This window comes from Malania oleifera, chromosome 1 (genome assembly GCF_029873635.1).
Source record: "Malania oleifera isolate guangnan ecotype guangnan chromosome 1, ASM2987363v1, whole genome shotgun sequence".
NCBI lineage: Eukaryota > Viridiplantae > Streptophyta > Magnoliopsida > Santalales > Ximeniaceae > Malania > Malania oleifera.
Window position 1 is genome coordinate 130051986 of NC_080417.1, and position 21306 is coordinate 130073291.

Genomic DNA, 21306 nt, shown 5'->3' on the forward strand with positions numbered 1-21306 from the left:
AGGGCAGTTCTTCTCATATTCCTTCAATTGTCGGGACGCATGTGCACTACCCTGCCATGCTGCATCAATACACAACCAAGTTCCTTCAAGGACGCATCACTGTAAATGACATACCTCTCACCCCCAGATGGGATGACCAACACTGGTGTTGTGACTAACCTTTGCTTCAGTTCCTAAAAACTCCGCTCATAGTTGTCGTCCCACTCAAATCTGACATTCTTCCTCGTCAGTTGTGCCAAAGGTCCTGACAAAGCTGAGAACCCCTCAACAAAACGATGGTAATATCCCGCTAGCCCCAAGAAACTCCGGATCTCCTAGACATTCCTCGGTCTAGCCTAGTTCACCACCGCCTCAATCATACTAGGATCTACAGAAATACCATCTCCAGAAATAACATGCCGTAAGAACACGACCTTCTCAAGCCAAAATTCACATTTACTGAATTTGGCGTATAACTTCTTCTCCCAAAGTGTCTCCAAAACCTGCCTCAGGTGCGTCTCATGCTCCTCATAACTCCTCGAATAGACTAGTACATCATCAATAAATACAACAACAAACTAGTCTAGGTATTGATGGAAGACTCTGTTCATCAAGTCCATAAATACCGTAGGAGCATTCGTCAAATCAAACGGCATAACAAGAAACTCGTAATGCCCATACCTGGTCCTGAAGGCTGTCTTCGAGACGTCTTCTGCTTTCACCTTCACCTGATGGTAGTCGGATCTGAGGTCAATCTTCGAATACACCCGTTTACCCTGGAGCTGGTTAAACAAATCATCAATATGGGGTAGAGGGTATTTGTTCCTGATGGTCACTTTATTAATCTCCCTGTAGTCTATACACATCCTCATAGTCTCGTCCTTCTTCTTCACAAATAGAGCAGGAGCTCCCCACGGAGATACACTAGGCCGTATGAAGCCCTTATCAAGCAGATCTTGCAACTGATTCTTCAATTTTGCCAATTCTACTGGCGCCATCCGATAAGGTACTTTAGAAATCGGCGTCGTACCGGAAGGTAGATCAATAGAGAAATCTACCTCACGTTTGGGTGGCAAGCCTGGTAACTCATCAGGGAAAACATCTATAAACTCCCTTACTACCTGCGTGCTAGTAAGTTTCGACTCATTCCCTGATATTTCTTTCATAACAGCCATAAACCCTTGACACCCACTTAGTAGTAGTCTCTTGGCCTGAATAGCTGAAACTAGCTGAGGCGAGGATTGTACTCGTGTCCCTACGAACTTGAATTCTGCTTCCCCCAGAGATCTGAATATTACCTCTCATGCACGGCAATCTATGTTGGCAAAATTAGCTACTAGCCCATCCATGCCAAATATAACGTCAAACTCGTGCATGTCTAACACTATCAAATCAGCAGACAATATTTTCCCCTGAATCTCTACTGGACAATCGCGGAGTACCCTACTACACCTCACTACTGGTCCAGTCGGCGTAGATACCAACAATTCAACATCTAATGACTGTATTTCAGCCCCACATAATTTAACACACCCCGAAGACACAAACGAGTGTGTAGCTCCTGAATCAAATAATGCAATAACTTTAAAAGAAAGCATAATCACCACACTTGTCACCACGTCACTTGCCGTCTCAGCCTCGCCCGGCGTCAAAGTGAACACCTTGGCTGGAGCCATATTCCTCTGCTGGCCCCCACGTGGTGCCTAATAACCTCCCTGGTATGGTCTAGGAGCTGGAACTACATCTGGTGGTGTAGGGCAGTCTCATACCATATACCCCGGTTTACCACAGCGATAACACATTGGAACTGCATCTGATGGGGTAGGACAGTCTCGCACCATGTGCCCCGATCTACCACAGCGGTAGCACACTATACCACCAACTCGACACTCCCCCCAGTGCCTCCTACCACAAGTCTGAAAGACTGGAGGACCCTGCCCTGTTTGCACCTCGCGTCTTCTTGTCTCCTGTCTCCGTCCTCTGCCATGGTTTCCTCTCCTCCATTGACCCGGTCCATAACCTTGCTGATAGCCGGTAGATGCAGATCTCTTCTTCTGTCCCTGCTCCTCTACATCAAGACGCTCCCCAATCTCTGCCAAAGCTGCCCTGTCGATTAACTCAGCAAAGTTCTGGACCGGCAGCACCACCACCTGCTTGAATATACTCCGCCTCAAACCTCTCTCAAATTGTCTCGCCTTCCTTACCTCATCAGGAACAATATACGGGGCAAAACGAGATAGCTCGATAAAACGTGTTGCATACTGCTGGACGGATAACTATCCCTACTTCAGACTCAGGAACTCCTCTACCTTAGCCTCCTTGACCGTAGCTGAAAAATATCTATCAAAGAACAGATCTTTAAACTGGTCCCATGTCATAGCTATCGGAGTCACCCTCTGCTGCTTCAATAGTCTCACCGCAGTCCACCACCTCTCAGCCTCTCTTGCCAGTCTATAGGTGGCAAAAAGGACCCTCTGTTCCTCAGTACACTATAGTACAGCCAAGATCTTCTCAATCTCCTGCATCCAGTTCTCAGCGGCTACAGGATCAACTCCGCCTGAGAAAGCGGGAGGATTCATCTTCGTGAACTTCTCTATGGTGCACCCCTGGCTTGTAGATGGACCACTCTGCTCCCTCGAACTCCTAGCGATCTCAGCTATAACCTGCTGAGTCACGCTACGTAATATCGCGTCAGAGTTAGTCCCAACTGCACCTGATGGTCTTGCACCATCACTGCCACTCGCATGGGCACTATTTCCTCCTTCTGGATCCATCCTGAAACAACAAACACGACTTATAACTTCTATCCTTATAGTTTACCCACCTATCCTCACCACTTATCTCAACATTCCTAACTCATTTCTAATCCCCAGTTCTACCTTCTAGGAACACAACCTGACAATAGCTTACTATGGTTTTCCTGAAATCGTCACCCCAGGAAAAGCACAGAAACTACCACGGAAGTCTTGCTTCCAAACTGTAGAACAAAACCTCAAATCATTTCCTAAACTCTGGTATTGTCTCTGCTGCACTCTAAAGTCTACAGAACCTAGCAACTTAGGCTTTGATACCAAGCTGAGCTGTCGCGACCTGCTCATTTTTCCATATATTATTATTTTTTCAATAATAATATAATCATAAAATCAATTCTACATATCCCACAATCCAGCTCAGCAGGTTATCATCCACTTGGACCCGTGGGTACTAGGGACATAACAGAACATACAGCAGAAGCTTATGCAGTAGAAAGTATAAAATCATATACATCTCGTCATAATGTACAATACATCATACCAGAGTACTACAAACACTATCTCTCAGTATGTATACATCCCAAAAATAAATCTAGGGACAATTCCCACAAAAATCCTAACTGTCCCTACCAAAAACTTACCCTTCCAAAAAGGGCAAACACTGCTCTAGATCAACGGGGCTTTTCCCGCTCTCCTATCAGGGGCTCCTGAAAAATGTATAAGATTTAGGGGTCAGACACCTCTTAGTAAGGGAAATAAACTAATACTAGTGTGTGGCAACATAAGTATTTCGTGTTCTACATATATTATACATAACATATTCAGTACTATTTATCAAATCTGGGAAAACATAAGTATATCAAAACATGGCAGAACATACTGCATTCTCATAAACATTTCTCATCTCATATCATAATAATAATAATATAAAACAATCCTAGTAGGTTAGATGGCTGTTGTCATTTATTACCCCCACATGACTGGGTTGTGTGGCCCGAAGGCAGGACCTGACAATGGTTGGCCGACCACTACCAAATTAATAGTCTAGTCTGTAGGTCCGATGGGTCTACCCAGACTGGTCCGTACACCAGGGGCGATAACAGCACACTTTTTGAAAATAACCATATCGACCATCCAATCTCACACCACTCCGTACAGCGGCGTTAACACAAATATCATGATCACGAGGACCATGGACACATAGCAACGGTACCGTGCAAGTGCTAGCCTAAACCAAGCCAACCAGGTTCTGATATCATATACATATACTGAAACTGTGATACATAAATATCTCATATCATTTATTTTCACATTAATCATATCATTTCACATATATACATGTATAATGAAAATCATTGGCTCGTATGCCGGTATTACACATTTTATCATAGCTTAACCCGTACGCCATCTACACATAGCACAGCCCATACGTTGGCAAACAGTAATCACATAGCACAGCTCGTACACCGGCAAATCACATCTCATAGCACAGCCAGTACGCCGGCAATCACAGTCACATAACACGACTCGTACGCTAGCAAATCACATAAAAATCTCGGCCCGTACACTGGTTTTTCATCATAAAAATCCATATCATCCACATTCCCAGAAAAACAATATTTCACAACATTTTTACTCATGCCACACAATAGATTTTCCACATATTCAACATACGATCATTTTCACAGTATTTTGCAAATATAAAACATATATATATATATATATATATATATATATAAACACATGCATTTTCCATAAATCAAATGATAAATATATATAAGCATTTTCTCAGAAACGGAAACTAGCTTAGTTTATCCCTTTACCTGATTCCTGGAAAGCCCCTAATAAAACTGCTCCGCACCCGCAGGGTTCCTAACTCAATACCCTGAAAATGAAAAATCTCAAAATTAAAGTTCAGTATTTCGAAGCATACAATATTTTTCTCAACTGCCAAAAACCCAAATATTGAATAGAAAGTTTTCACCCAAAAGCATTCAAGTTTAACACCTGAAGGGTTTCCTGACCAATACTCTGAAACTGAGAACCCCCAGTATTAAACTTCAGTACTTTCATGCGCACAACATTTCTTCTAACTAGCGCAAGACCAAATATGGCTTCAAAAGCCTTACCTCAACTCTGGGATGATTTCTAACTAGCTTTCTCCCACGATCCGCTCCAGCAGATTTGGAGAGAACTCCACCAGGAGCGTCGTGGTGACTTCGGATCGTTGATCCGTAAAATGAAAAGAGAGAGAGAGAGAGAGTGAGTCGAAGGGGAGAGAGAGAGAAGAGAGAGAGATTTCTTAAAAAATGAAACAATTCCTGGATTTTCGTATATATATATAAAATAGAGGATTTCGTTGACGAGCCCTTCACAAATTTCGTTGACGAGACCTTGTATTCGTCGATGAAATTCAGGCTGCCTCAGAACCCCTCTCGGTATTTTCTCGTCGATGAAGCCCTGTGTTCGTCGACGAAATCTTTAAAGCCTTCGTCGACGCATCCCCTGTATTCGTCGACGAAGCCCTGCTGACCCGCTTTCCTTTAGTCCTTCCAAAGTTCAATGTTGTCGACGAAGTCGATGGCCTCCTTCTGTTTCCGGTCTCCATTTCTCTCTCTTTATTATTTGAATACCATTTTATTCGGGTCGTTACAAAACACATGCAATCCTCCATTTTATCAAATTTATTATGTATGATCTAGTAAATGAAAAGTAAAATTTAAGAATTAGGAAAGATAACAAAATATTACCAAACATATTATATGTAAAATTTTTAATAAAAAATTACATAAGTTAATTTTTCAAAATAACATAAACATGAAGATAATTTAATAGTAGACATTTTCATCTCCAATCAAATGATCAATTTTGCCACTAGGATCCTAAAAAAAAATCAGAAACATCAAAATCAACATCAAAAGGAGACTCATACTCAACATCAATGAGTTCAGACAAATTCACTTCACCATTTTTCCCTTTTCCTTTTAACAATACCTTGTATAGATCAACTAGGTGTTTAGGAGTGCGATATATTCGAGACCAATGACCTTTTGTTTCACACCTATAACCAATATTGTCATTATTTTGTACTTTATTATTTTGTTCAGAACTTTCTTTATTCTTTGCCCATTTCCTTTGAGTCTTTTTAGCACCTTTGCTTTCAAACTTTGAAGGATGATCATCACGGGTCAAATAATTTTTCCTACCATGACCCCTTTTACCACCACGACCTCGTCCACGACCTTGAGAAAAAGCCACATTCACTTCAGGGAATGGTGTTGAGCCAGTTGGATGAGATTGATGATTTTTCAACAAAAGCTCATTATTTTGTTCAACCATAAATAAACAAGAAATTAGCTCAGAATATTTTGTAAATCTACGTTCTCGATATTGCTGCTGCAGGAGCACATTTGAGGCATGAAAAGTCGAATATGTTTTTTCTAACATATCTTCATCGGTAATTTTTTCTCCATATAACTTCAATCAAGAGCTTATTTTGAACAGTGCTGAATTATATTCACTTATAGTTTTAAAATATTGCAGTCGTAAGTGTATCCAATCATATCGAGCTTTTGGAAGAATTACCGTTTTTTGGTATTCATATATCTCATTTAAGTTATTCCAAAGGACTAATGAGTCCTTAATAGTAAGGTACTCAATTTTCAATTCTTCGTGTAAATGGTGTTGAAGGAAAATCATTGCTTTTGCGTGATCCTGCAGGGATGTTTGATTTCATTCTTTAATTGTACTTCTAAGATTCATACCAACGAAACTTGCTATACCATTAGAGATTTGATCGTGCTAATAACGTGTTGTAAATGAAATAAAAAGGAATACAAAAAAGTTTGGAACTATCGAAATTCAACAGTCTAATTCTTTAGGAACTAGATATTGTTAATCATCTTATTATCTCATTTTATTGTAAAACATATTCTTATATAAGCAAATACATTGACATCTCAAAGGTTAACCACATAATGAACTATTATGTGGGCATACTAAAGGATGTAACCTATTATCTAGATAGTCATCCATATAAATATACATGTTTTACAATAATTATCAATTATACAATCATTATTGCCCACTACTATAGTTATTATTATAATTATTATATTGTTAGTTATTATTATATCATCATTATCATATTATTAGTATTACTACTACTATTATTATTGATAGGGAAATTGTTGCTTACCCATGTTGTTATTTTACATTTTCGTTATTATTATCATTATCATCATCATTATTATTTACTTTTTAATTAATTAATTTATTTTAATATTTTAATTTTCAAGTATTTTTTTTACTATGACTAGGGTTTTTTATTTTTAATTTTATTTGTCAAAAAATAAGGAAAACAAGATAAAAATTGTAGAAAAGAATCAAAAAATTGAAATTCCTAATTAATAAAAATTTGCTTTCAAGGATTTCCATTCTACTTTGTTCATTGAATGTCTTACAAGCTATGTGTTCCCCTTTTTATGTTCCCTAAAAGAGTGCATTAATGCACTACTAGGACTTTTTCATTATCTAACCAAACAACTTCGTCGGAGTGGTTGGTAACAACCCCACGGACCGTTAACTACACCAAAATTTTGGTTTACCAAAAAATACAAATTGAAGCCGAAAATTTAACTTTCTTATCAATATCCAACGGTTAATTTGAACCAAACCATTAAATATAATTTTATTGTAAAACGTATATATTATATACGAGAATGACTATCTTGAGAATATGTTATAACTTTTGGTATGCCTGCATAATGATTCATTATATAATTGACCTTTGAATGTCAATATAATCTTTGCCTATATAAGGACATGTTTTATAATCAAAATTGAAATAAAAAAGATGATTATCAACATCTAGACCCTAAAGAACTAGACTGTTGAATTTGTATAGTTTCAAATTTCTTTATCTTAATTTTTCTATAATTATCTCTTTATTTTATTTACAATAAATTTAAAATTTTCAAGTCACTACAATTTTTTTTCCTTTCATAATAATCATGTAGATTTAAAATATTCATTATTAAAATTTAAGCAACAATCTTACTATAATATAACTTTTTTAAAAAATATAAATTATTAAAATATTATATAATATTTTATATATATAGGTCAGTTCAGTTAGTTGTGTTATTGAATGGATCAAATTTAGACTGAAACTGAACCAATAGTTGAAAAAGTTAAAAATCCAAACTAAAACCAAATCAAAAGATGATTAACCGATTTTTTTTTATTTGGTTTCGTTCAATTTTGTGATTTGATTCAGTGTTTTAGTTTTCCTTCCTCGCTCCTACTATTTGGAGAGTCTATACAAAATTTCTTTTAAAAAAATTACTTAGTGACTATAAATTTGATTAGTATCATTCATGCTTCAATGTTACCATATAGAAGGAGATAGGGACACTAATACCTTCCCACACTTAATTGCACTCTCGGACTTGACTAACTTTGACTAAAATTTTCATAAATTGATAATTAATTAGGTAATCTAATTGTACTTAAGTTGAATAAAAATTATAAGCGGATGACTCCACTCAAAATAAGATAACTCTTACTCCCACACATATTTATTTCATCACTTATCAAAGTGATTAGACTCCAAGCCTGCATGTGTTCACTGAGGTCACTAATACTGTTGGTTTTTGTTTATCCCATATTAGTGGGAAAGTTGTTTTAAAGTTTTTTGTTTGTCCCACATTCGTGGGAAGTATCTTTTTGGACTTGAGGTTGAAGTAAAAGTTATATAAAGAGCTCACATCTCTATTTATAAATGACACCTCAAAGTTGTAATTTGCTTGGAAGTAGTGGATTGATCATTGGTGTCCGAGAACGTAAGTAATTCTAACCGAACCTCGTAAATTCTTATCTTGTTCTTTATCGTATTTTATTATTAGCTTCTGCATTGCTTTGATCTTTTATATATTCAATACCATTAGTTGTAGCATTAATGTTTGTCACAAGTGGGGTGCTAGGCATAAAGAACAAGGAAGAAATCAACAAGTTAAAAAGTCAGTTAAATTAAGAGTTTGAGATGAAAGATCTTGGTGAAACAAAAAAGATACTTGGCATGGAGATACACAGAGATATAATGAGAGGAAGAGTTAGTTTGTCTCAAAAATGGTATTTGAGGAAGGTAGTTCAAAGTTTTGACATATCTGAACAATCAAAACCAGTCAGCACTCTGCTTACTACTCACTTCAAACTTAGTACAGTTTTATCTCCTAAATCAGATGAGGAACGTAAGTATATGTCATAAGTTCCTTATGCAAATGCAGTTTGTAGTCTAATGTATGCAATGATTTGTACTAGACCTGATATTTCACAAGCTGTTAGTATGGTGAGCAAGTATATGCATGATCCGGGTAAAGTGTATTGGCAAGCTGTGAAATGAATTTTACGATACATTATGAGTACTATTGATGTTGGTATAGTATTTGAGAAAAATAATACTGTTGATCAACATGTTGTTGGATATGTGAATTTTGATTTTGCAGGTGATATGGATAAACGTTGATCAATTACTAGATATGCTTTTACATTTGCTAATGGTTTAGTGAGTTTGAGACCTTAAAGTTTAACATTGCTTTGTCTACAACAGAAATAGAGTGCATGACGCCTTCAGAAGTTGTTAAGGAAGCTATTTGGTTGTAAGATTTACTTGAAAATTTGGGAGTTATTTAAAAGCACATTGTTGTGTTCTGTGATAGTTATAGTGCTATTCATTTGGCAAAAAATCAAGTCTATTGTGCACAAATGAAGCACATTGATGTTTGGTTTCACTTTATATGAGATATAATTTATATAGGGAAAATACTCCTTCAGAAGATTACTAAAACTGAAAATACCGCAAATATGTTGACCAAGATTGTGACAACAATCAAGTTCAAACTTTATTTGGACTTGATCAATATCTTGCAAGTCTGAATATTTTTGGAAGGCGCCGATGATGTGGAACTCCTGAGAGTATTGGTGACTGAAAAATTTGTTGAATTTATCATCAAAATGGAGATTTGTTGGTTTTTGTTTATCCCACATTGGTGGGAAAGTTGTTTAGAAGTTTTTTGTATTTCTCACATTGGTGAGAAATGTTTTTTGGATTTGAGGTTGAACCTATATAAAGAGTTCACATCTCTATTTATAAATCACACCTCAAAGTTGTAATTTATTTGGAAGTGGTGGATTGATCGTTGGTGCCCGAGAACGTAAGTAATTTTGTACCGAACATCGTAAATTCTTGTCTTGTTCTTTATCGTCGTATTTTATTATTAGTTTATGCATTGCTTTAATTAGTTTTTTTTTTTTATATATTCAATAGCATTAGTTATAGTATTAGTGTTTGACACAAGTGGGATGCTAGACACAACAAATACAAGTATCAATATTTTAATCACTAAGATCTCTTTGAGAGACTTCAATAATAAAACTAAGCCCATCTAGATTGACTCAAATGGTAAGGGTAACTTACGACTTTGGTGACCTCAAGGTTACGAGTTTGATTTCCTATTGAAAGTTTACCCTAGTAAATTATCAGGAGTGCGTTAATGGACGGACGACTTTCATTCCTGAATTTGGTGCCGCACCATAGTGTCCGAAGTGGCGCGATAGTGGCTGGAATCCTCGAATTATCAAAATAATAATAATAATAATAATAATAAAAATAAAATAGACCAATTTTGCAATTAGAGTTTTCATCCAAAATAATTAAATATTATTTATAGATTTGCTAAGATATATACAATATTTTAAAATTATTTATGTTATCTAGACATTGTTTTAAAACTTGAATATTAAAAACTGCAATCTTCTTATCTCATTTTTAAGAATATCACTCATTGAACGATGACTAAATAAGCGTATTAATTTATCGACTAGTTAGCAATATCCACATTTTTAACTAAGTTTTTATTCCTTAATTATTTTTATTCTTTTTTAAAAAATTAGACCCCTAATAATTAGTGATATGCATATAGCCAACTCAACATTTTTTATATGCCTTAACAAGCGTTACTAACATTGTTAGACTCAATGACTAATATAATTATATAAAATTTCGAGTACAAATTTTCAATTATATTAGTTAAAATGACAAACTTCACAAATATTTCAGACTTAATGACAAATAAAACCATGTGAAAATTCTGAGCATAATTTTTTAATTATACTAATAAAAAGAAAAAATAAAAATAAAAATGAGTCTTTTTACATGTACCTATTGATAATACCACACATTTTAAAAAGAGAGATACTATTGGCACTCTAGAAGACATCGTTAGCACTCGACATTTATTTTTTTATATATTAAAATGAAAAATTTATCCTTTGATAGAAATAATAAAAATTAATAGGAAGAATTTATTATTTCATTGTGAAAATTACGGGATAAAATATAATGATTAATATAAATTATTTGAAAAAATTAATCGTCTATAAGCCCATAGGTGTAACGATGAATCAAGAAATTTAAACAAAAAGAACTCGAGCTTTGAGTTTTGTAGTTCGTTGACTAACTCAATATGGAGAAGTCCATGGTTCTAATGCCCTGGGTGTGGTTTTTCTAAGGTTTTTTATTTAAATAAAAAGGAAAAAAAAATTGAGAACAAAAATCTGACGTCATCATAGATGCTCATCGCATACTCCAAAATATAATATGTAAGAAGTTCAGGGGCAATAAGACATATTATTGTAAATTCAGTGGAGAAGTTGTATATTATATTTTTACGCCCTTTTCCTCGGTGCCCGAGAAATCCAGCGAGTCAACAGGCCCGCCATTCCTCTCTCTCTCTCTCTCTCTCTCTCTGCCGTCTTTCTTTGGACTGGAGCTACATACAACCTGAGGTGAGCTTCATTTCTGGGTTTCTTATGTTCAGGGGTACCTATGCCTTCTGTTTGGTTGTCGAGAAACTGGAGAAAACGTGCATGAAGTGGAAGAGAAGAAGTGAAGTAAAAAAGGGGAAAGAAAAAAATTGTTGGTTTATAGATTTTGGTCGTCTTGGGTTCCAAAAAATGAATGATTCGTCTTAACTGGGCCTAGTAGTTACATTAGACTCAATTGGGTTTTACCTAGCTGTTTTCTCTTCATTAAACCAAGTATTTTAAGATTTTCTTTTTCCTTTTTCTATTTTTGATCCACTTCCTTGGTTTCTCTTGCTAGGCTATTGTGTTATTGTAGCATGGGAATGAAGTATTAACATATGGATTCTGTACCAGAGCCCATGTTCTGTTTGGCTCTCACCCGTCTCGTATATATACATATATATATATATATATATATATATGTATGTATAATTTTTAGGTGACAGGAATAATAAAAGAATTCCCAATTACCCTTTTGTTGGAATTTAATATGTTCTTTTTTGCCTTGCGTTCTATAAGTTGACTTTCTATTAGTTGCCTTTATTCATAATATATTCAGCACTTCTCTGTCCTTGGGTTTCTTTTTTCTGCCTGGACTCTCATATGTGCAGGATGGTTTTTCTTATCTTCATTGTTCTGTTGTTTCGGTAGCTGCAATCTTTTTTGCGCTGGCGCTCCCAAATTAAGCTAGCTGAGATTCAATTCGACATATTTTTGGCTATTGTGCTATATCTAGTATTTTAATGGGCTATTAAAAGGAGTAAAAAATATGTGAGGTCCATGGCATGATAATTAAGTGGAACATGTATAATTTTGTGTTTATGAATACTCCGAACTGGCATGGTAAATGTGTGACCTGCGCAAGTTCCGTGTTTATGAGTATGTCAAACAAGTAGCATACTAAGCTTAATACTCCTTTTTTTCAAATTTTTTAAAAGATAATATCATAATAGATTACTTCTTAGCTGGAATTAGGTCGTGGAGAGTTGTGAATTTGGATGAGCTATTGTTATTGTTGTTGTTTTTTACAACTACTGTTGCTACTACCATTCTTGCAACTTAACAAAGAACAAAACATAGCAGCTACTGATGAGCAATTAGTACCGTTGTCTGGGTCCATACTCTATCAAATGATGTTTTCCTTTTGGGAATTCAAGTTTTTACTGCCATTGGAATGTATAAGTTTAAAAGCTTACATGATAGGTTACACAGTATACAAATTTCTAGGAAGGAGATACTCAAGTGGGATAGAACTATCCTCTGAATATTGTTTGGTGACAACAAAAGGAATCCATGTTTATGTGAAGTACTTCTCTCCATAGAAACATTCATTCTTGAATTGCTAACGGATATACGACTTTCTTTTTGTGTTTCTTCTTTTACCCATTTCCGTTTCTTTTTATATTGGGGATATATCCTTCTTCTAAGCACCTCCTTTCTTTATAAAGTTTTCATTCTTCTTAATTAACAAGAACTGCTGGTTGTTGAAGTAGCACTGGCAATAATATAATTGTTTTCATTGTTATCATTATTGCTAGTGTGGGTATTGTTTGATAATGACACATGATACATGCTTGCCCTTGATTTTTCATTTTGACATGGCAGGAGTCTGACTGTGGATTTGAGGTATTGCTCATCATAAAGCCGTAGTGATGACTTGCTGCTCTTTCTTTTTCAAAAAAAAATCCAATCGTAAAACAAAAGGACACGTAGACATTGATGACGGTACATGATTTAACAATTTTATTCTGGTTTTCTTTGTTCCAACTAATGGCATCAAATACTATTAACCAACTTCAGCCAGTTAAAACAGTTTGTGTGGCTGCCATTAATTCTATCAATTCTTTTCCAAGCATGCATGGTACTAAAATCGCTTGTGAGTTGAAATAAACCAACTGGGGAATGTCAATTGCCATATTAGCTCCACTTCACCATGTTTAAGAAACAAGCTACATCATATTCTAAGAAGAAGGCCATGAAGTAAAATTTCCTAATTCAAAAGATGGCTTGGGCACTGCAGTGGTTGATTTCAAATAAATCACTTCCCACTTTGCCACTTGCCTATTTTGTTGGGGTAACAACTTGTTGGGTGGCCTGTGGCCTAGGGTTTAAAACTCTATTTGGTGTTACCATACTGTTTTTGGATAACTCGGCCTTAGTTTCAATTTTCTCAAGAGTTTGCAGAAGTGAGCATTTTGTTTCCATGAAATTAAGTTTCTTTCGAAAATTGCAGGAAAAAATTTAGAGTAAGATGTCATGAAGAAGGGCCTCCATAGTCATACTGCAGGAAACTTCTACTTAACAGAAAAATTCACTACTTTCCTTCACCCTCGAACATACTCATCATTACCAATAGCAGCCTCAGCATCATCATGCTTGCATGTACATGCTTTATATTCCAGAAAATAGCACTGTCAGTGTCTAATCCATGCCAGTTCCTCGTCTCCTTTCTTTTAAGTTCTAAGAGATCATATTCCTGAGTACAATGAAGTTTTGTCATTATAATGCTAATGCGAACTTTACCTTTTCAAGGGAAAAAGAAAAAAAAAGAAGTTACCTAGGTATTTCTTTACAGTAATAATGTTATCCCCCTCTATTTTATTTACTTATATGTTTTTTTTGGGGGTGGGGGGTGGGGGAGGGTGTTGGAGTTAGTCTAGGCTGCTAATTTGGTTGTTCTCCACCAAAATCATCTGATCTATTATGAAATAAGTCGTGAAGGCATTTAATATAATTAACAAAATATAATATTGTGTTTGGGAGTATGGATTTCAAGTCTTGGATTTGGATTTGGATTTGGGTGGATTTGAACAAAATTCAATACCATTTCATACTATATTTTCTCCAAATCCATACAAATCCAAATCCAAGGCCTCCCCCCATGTTGTGTTGGGCACCCCACTTATGTCAAACACTAATATTATAACTATTGCTATTGAATATATAACCAAACTAAATTAATGCAGAAACTAATAATCAAAACAGTAATAAAGTACAACACAAGAATTTACGAGATTCGGTAAAGAATTACCTACGTCCTTGAGCGCCGATGGTCAATTCACTATTTCTAGAAAATTACAACTTGGGCAAATTTCAAATTACCAATAATAATTAGAAATACCCTAGAGTAGAAATACTATTTGTAACTCTACAAAAATGGGAGATGTATTTACAAATAGTGAGGGAAGCACCTTATATACCCTCAAACTAAAGGCTTAAAAAAAACCTTCCCGCCGATGTGGGACTAAAAACAAACACCCCAAACATAGGTTAAATGTATTTTTTTTCTAATTTGGGTTACTCTTTGCAATGGTGTGCCATTGCTTGTGTTACCTCTACATCAAATTCTTCACATTACTGGAAGACCCTCATGGAATGTGCTCGAAATATATTTTAATTTGAAAGGAATGTTGAACCATGGAAGTTTCTACTATCATTTATGTGATGAATCCATCTATAATTCTATCTACAAATGAAAGTTTATCTTCAGAGCTTTCAGAGAAGCACCCACAATATGATTGGTTTCTAGATAATGGAAGTCTTTACTTCATTTGTTGTTTTCTGTTGCTTCCAATCCCTTTGAACATTTAAGGGCCTGTTGTTGTGGAAAACAGTTTCATTTTCTATTCCTAGTTTTCCAAAGAAATGCAAAAAATGCCGCCTTGTTTTCCAGTTTTCTGACATTTGTATATAAAAGTGAGAAAGCAACTGTTTTCCAAGTTCTCCATATAAATTTTGGAAAACTGAAAAACAAGGTGAGAATTTTAAATTGTTTGGAAAAACTGAAAATGGAAAATGAAAATTATTTCAACAACTAAACAGACCCTAACCTTCTTTATCTTTCCTTATGACAGAAATGAGGGTTCAGTCACTCAATAAACTGTTATAATAAGTGTGGCTTCTATTCGTGCTAGCATTGCTAACACAGTTTTATATGGGCACAGAGATTTCAGGTTTCCACAATGTTATCCGGTACACTTACAAAGAATTACAAAATGCCACAGAAAATTTTAGTCGAGATAATAAAATTGGGGAAGGAGGCTTTGGTTCTGTCTACAAGGTGATTGACTTATAGTTTTATCTTCACTCCTAGAAAATGCTTATTGATAATTGTTACCTTTAAAGTTCCCTAGACATTTTTTCCCCTTCATGACTGATTGAATCTATTCAAAACCTTTTTGGGATGGACAGGGAAGGCTAAAAAATGGCACTGTTGCTGCAATAAAGGTGCTTTCAGCTGAGTCAAGTCAGGGGCTACGGGAATTCTTGACAGAGCTAAATGTGATCTCTGCAATTGAGCATGAAAACCTTGTCCAGTTATATGGCTGCTGTGTGGATGGAGACAGTAGAATCTTGGTTTATCAGTATCATGAGAAAAATAGTCTTGCACAAACTCTTTTAGGTAGATTCTTAAGTTTTTTCTTGATTTAAAAACCTTAGTACATTAGTAGAGCAAGTATTCATTTAGGTTGTCATAACTTTTAGGTAGAGGCCAAAGCACCATTCAATTTAATTGGAAAACAAGGTCAAATATTTGCATTGGTATTGCTCGGGGACTCGCATTCATTCATGAGGAAGTCCGGCCACATATTATTCATAGAGACATCAAAGCAAGCAATATCCTTCTTGGTGACGACCTCACAGCCAAAATTTCGGATTTTGGCCTCGCAAGACTTATCCCAGCCAATATGACTCATGTTAGTACACGAGTTGCGGGAACAGCGTGAGTCCATAGATTCCTACTCTACCTGCTTCAATAGTGCTTTAAATTTTTCATAAAATTTAAATTTGATGACTTGTGACTGTTATCTGATCATGAGTCATAAAAACTGAATATTGAAACACATTGTTTGGAGTAAAGGGCGTCCCCCCCAGCCATAAAGGGTCTAAGAGGAGGGTTGGTTGTCACAGTGTACGCAGCCTTACCCCTACTTTTATGCAGAGAGGCAGTTTTATAACTGTTAAAAAATTGCCAGATGTTATTGCAAAGGAGGGGACTAATTTATGATACATATGAAAGATTACTATTCTTATTGTAACGCAGTTTGTACTGTTTTGTTTTTTCTTTTCTTTTTGCGCATGGTTTGGATGGTTTATTCAATATAGATTAGTTCTGAAATTGAATGTTTCTAAGTTGAGATCTATTATTCTATTTAGTTCTGGCGCCTAATCTCCAATTCATAAAAAGGAACTAAAGGGGTGCCAATAAAAATGTCATTTACAAAATAAAATATAAATAAATCTGTAGAAATGCATAAAAAAAGAAAAAAAAAATGCCTTGCTGTGTTGGCTTGAGCTTCACATGGGATCAGAGCAACATATCCTATTCAAACCGCAAGTAAAACAGTTTGAGCAGTTAGAAAATCCCTTTCTTCTAAAGCTATCCTAATCCTCTCCCTCCGTATTCAGGGTATGCCAAATGGCTTGGGAAGAGTGTGGTGCTTGTTGTCTCCTTGCATATAGCAAGCGAGGTACTGAGCAATAGAAAATGCTGAGTAGTATCAAAGCTGTTTCAGGACAGAAAAGGGCTATCTTCTTTGTACAAGAACATATTCCCTCTCCACACTCACATTCATTCTAGATTATGCTGCTTCCCTAGATATCCCAAAGAGGGACTAAATTCCCATTGTTGTCTTCCTGAAGAACAATGTAATAATTTGTTTTGTAGCAGTTTAGCTGTATTTTTTTTACAAGGATAACATCTGTCAGTCACGATGTACCACCTTTCTTGAGTTTATCAATGGTCAAAACCCTCTCTCACGTTGATTTGAGTATGAAAAATAAAAAAAAGCCACCTTATTTGGGTACTTAAATCTTCTGAATTCCATGGGAAATTAGCAATTCCACTAAAGTGTTTTTCTTGGCAAGTTTCCTATAGTAAGATTTGACATTGAAACATGGCATTATCAAGTATCCCCCTTGCACTCTTCTTTATTCATGTCCACTAGCATGCTGTATACCTAGTCAATACACAGACACACACAGACACACACACACAGACACACACAGATATGTGTGTGTGTGTGTGTGTGTACATATATCTGAAGAGATAGTCTGTACTCTGTAGTTACCAATCTTGAAAATTCTGTACAAATACATTCCAAGTCATGCCTCCACCTAGTGAGGGAGTATACAAGTTCTCACCAAAGCAAACTTATGTGAAGCCAACAAAAGAGGTCCACAACTTGACATATTTAATATTTTAATCTTTATGTTACAACCTCTATTATTATCAGAATGATTATACACATCACAGTGGAAAGTAATTATACAAGTTGTATCAAGGAATGAAGCTCGTTGTAATTTATAAGGTTGAGCTTAAAACTCGTATAGCACGATATGATTCCTATAATCTGTGTGTGCTACCCATGTGAGTTGTGACCCTTGGATATGTTATTTGCTATGGGCTAATTTTCTTTCTTATTACTAATATATTTGAGCATCTGTTTGTAATTGTTTTAGAGGTTATTTGGCACCTGAGTATGCACTTCGAGGTCAGTTGACAAGGAAAGCAGATATTTATAGTTTCGGTGTTCTCCTTCTGGAAATTGTTAGTGGGAGATGCAACAGGGATTCACGATTACCCGCCAACGAACAATATCTGCTTGAAAGGGTATGCAATGATTGGACCGTAAACAAAATTTCCTCCCATTTTGGAACGATGTTTGCCTGCATTCTCTACTTTGAAAATATTGACTTTATTAGTAGATAAATGATTAAATGAATGCTGTTTTGCAATCACAAACATGCACGCGCACACACATGGAAATTAAGAGCCAGCTCTTGATGAATAAACTTGATGATCTAATTGACTTTAATGTACCGGCTTAGGTTCATCTACTGGGTCAATTTGTATCCAGGAAACATCTACAATAAGCACTGGAGTTGCCCTTGTACAGATTCAAAAACAAGAGGAAAGGAAACTCTTTGCATGCACATGACTGACATTCTTGAGGCTATGCCTATGGAACAAAACCTTCCAGTACTTACATTTGATTTTATCCATTTAGACATATGCAGTCAGCCTTCTGAAACTAGAAATATTGGACACTAAACATAACTGAACATAATCCCAATTTTAGCTATCTACAACGTCCACAAATTATTGAGGAACTGCTATGATGATGTCCCACGTAAATGGCTTCATTGTGTGTTTGGACTTATAGTATTTAAAGCTTACAAATCCATTATTGCAAATAGTACCATTATAAGAAGGGGAAAAGATAGACACTAACCTCTCTTGAGATTTGGCGAAAAGATGTAGAATTCCTCTGAAGTTTTAAAAATTTACGAGCCTCCCTTCAGGCTTGGCAAAAAGAAGCGAACCTCACTTAAGGTTTCGAATTCAAAGACCTCTCTTGAGATTCCGCAAAATGATACTGACCTTTCATGTGATTTGGCAATAAGATAAACCAGGGAGGATATATAAGTGTCCCAAAGATCAAATGTCAAGGTCCATGGGATTATTAAAACCTCATAAGTTTGCTCCTTTCATGCAAACAGTAAATTGACTTTTGACTTATTAAAGTTACTCATGTAAGCATCTGAGAAACAGATTTATGTTTTATGAGATTATCTTTATGGTGCATTATCCCATGAGTAGAAGATGATGTGCACAAGTCATCACAAAAAAACCACTAGTGCAAACTGTATGCTTAGCTCTCTAGCTCAATCATGCCCACTCATGTTGGTTTTCCTGGTGTAGGCATGGGAATTGTATGAGACTGGGAAGCTGGTGACATTAGTGGACACATCATTGAATAGGGATTTTGATGTTGAGGAGGCTTGCAGATATTTAAAAATCGGTCTTCTCTGCACCCAAATGATGCCAAAACTCCGTCCATGGATGTCTACTGTGGTCCAGATGCTAACTGCAGAGATTGATCTGGATGACAAGCAGATAACAGAACCTGGCCTACTTACAGAGTTAATGACTTATAGAGGAGAGAAACAAAAGCTTGATGAATTCTCCAGCAAGCTTGAAAATTCATCCTTGTCGTCAGATAACATGCCCACCTCATGTGCTACCATGACCTTTAATTCCATATATGATCGAAGTAACTGACTCGGGTTTTTCATATATATATTTTTTAATTTCCCCATTTGTAAAATTCCTCCTATAAATTTTATGTGGTGCGTTAGAGATTTAGATTTTCTTTCTGTTCTATTTCTTTTGATTCATCCTTACCGCCTTTGCTGTCCTGCTCATCCTGTATGCATTGGTTATTCAGGCAGAGGAGTTTTCCAATTTTAATAAGGAACTGCTTCCATTTTCTTGTAATTTTGTACCGAGTTCTCCTCAAGTAAATGAGAAATTTCTTGCTTTCACTGGAATAAAATGCCTCTTTAAGTCGTGTTTTACTTTTACCATGCATGCATTTCTCAACTGCAGCTGTCTTGATGTTTCTTCTCTGTAGTCCTTTTTTGTCCTCTTTTCTTCGGCTAGACAATGCTTGGATAGGAAATGAAAACTATTCAAATGAAAAATGATTTCGAATGACAATTCATCTCTTGTATTTTCTTGCAAACAAAAAGGGGGCAAGAAAGCTTTATGGAAAAGGGTGGTTCAATTCGATATTGTCTACCGCAAAATTTGACCACATGTGTGCACTAAGTAAATCAATGGACAACCTCAGACTTATTGAAAATGCCGGTGGAAGTGAAGATCGGGTTTTAAATGAAATGGAGAAAAACATCCATAGCTGGGGTTGCAGCTCTTGTGTTTGGCAGTGGAGGTGGCCTTTGATGTTCCAAGTTGAGTAGGAGAACGCAATATATGTGAATAGGAAACAAGTCTCAGCTCAAAAACTAATGAGGATTTGTTACGAAAACTAATATGCTAAGCAATTTTATTTTAAATAAAAAAATCTACTTCTTCTATCTCTCCATAATAATAATTAGAATAAGATTATGATTTATGGATCTTTGTATGCAAATATGTAGTAAGGGTTTAATTACATGAATTTCAAACGATCTAGAAACATAACAAATTAATTGATTTATGATAGTTATGGCTTATTTAAAGGATGCGGATGTTCAGATATTACAAAATCTGAAAGTGCAGATTGTAAATAAGAAGAATAAAGCTATGCAAGGTGTCAGATGGCTAAAACCGAGACAAGGGAGGTTGAAACTAAATTTGGATGGGAGCAGCTTGGGGAACTCAAGACCAGTGGGTGGTGGTGGCATCTTTAGAGACTGTACAGATTCTTTTATTTTTGGTTTTTCAAAATATTTTGGTTCTTGTTCTAATAATGAAACTGAATTGAGAGCAGTGATGGAAGGAATAAAACTTTGTGAACAATTGGGTCATACCAGTATTGACATTGAATGTAATTCGAATATTGTAGTAAATTGGATAAAATATAGTAAATGCTCTTTATGGTATTTGTGGGATTTTTGAGAGCAGCTTATTGGTTTATTGGAGGGAGTAAACTTTTCTATAAATCATTTGAATAGAGAGGGGAATAAAGTAACAACTGTTTTAGCTTGACAAGGTGCCATGGGGAGGAATAATTTGTTTACAAATAGTAATCATCTTCTTAGAGTTATCAAAGGTTTGTATAGATTATATAAGATGGGTACGACTTATATGAGATATGTTTAGTTGGGTTTTCTTTTGCTATTGGTATAGGTTTGTTTTCTTCTTTTGTTTGGTTTGATGCGTGGGGTGTTTTATTGGTTATTATGTAAGCCCCAAGTGTCCTTT

The 21306-nt window shown here is 35.7% G+C and overlaps 1 protein-coding gene across 2 annotated transcripts; it reads left to right on the forward strand.

Moving 5' to 3' along the window:
* Positions 1-11420: 11420 nt before the first annotated feature.
* On the forward strand, positions 11421-19936 carry LOC131146611 (cold-responsive protein kinase 1-like). 2 transcript variants are annotated; one of them, XM_058096309.1, is made up of 7 exons: positions 11421-11579; positions 13203-13322; positions 15542-15657; positions 15789-15999; positions 16083-16320; positions 18060-18210; positions 19303-19936. In XM_058096309.1, exons 2-7 carry the CDS (start codon positions 13250-13252, stop codon positions 19660-19662), a joined length of 1149 nt encoding a protein of 382 aa, XP_057952292.1. In that variant the 5' UTR covers positions 11421-11579; positions 13203-13249; the 3' UTR covers positions 19663-19936. The 2 variants fall into 2 exon arrangements, with proteins under 2 accessions (XP_057952292.1, XP_057952300.1); XM_058096317.1 differs by lacking the exon at positions 11421-11579 and adding an exon at positions 11615-11831.
* Positions 19937-21306: the final 1370 nt, after the last annotated feature.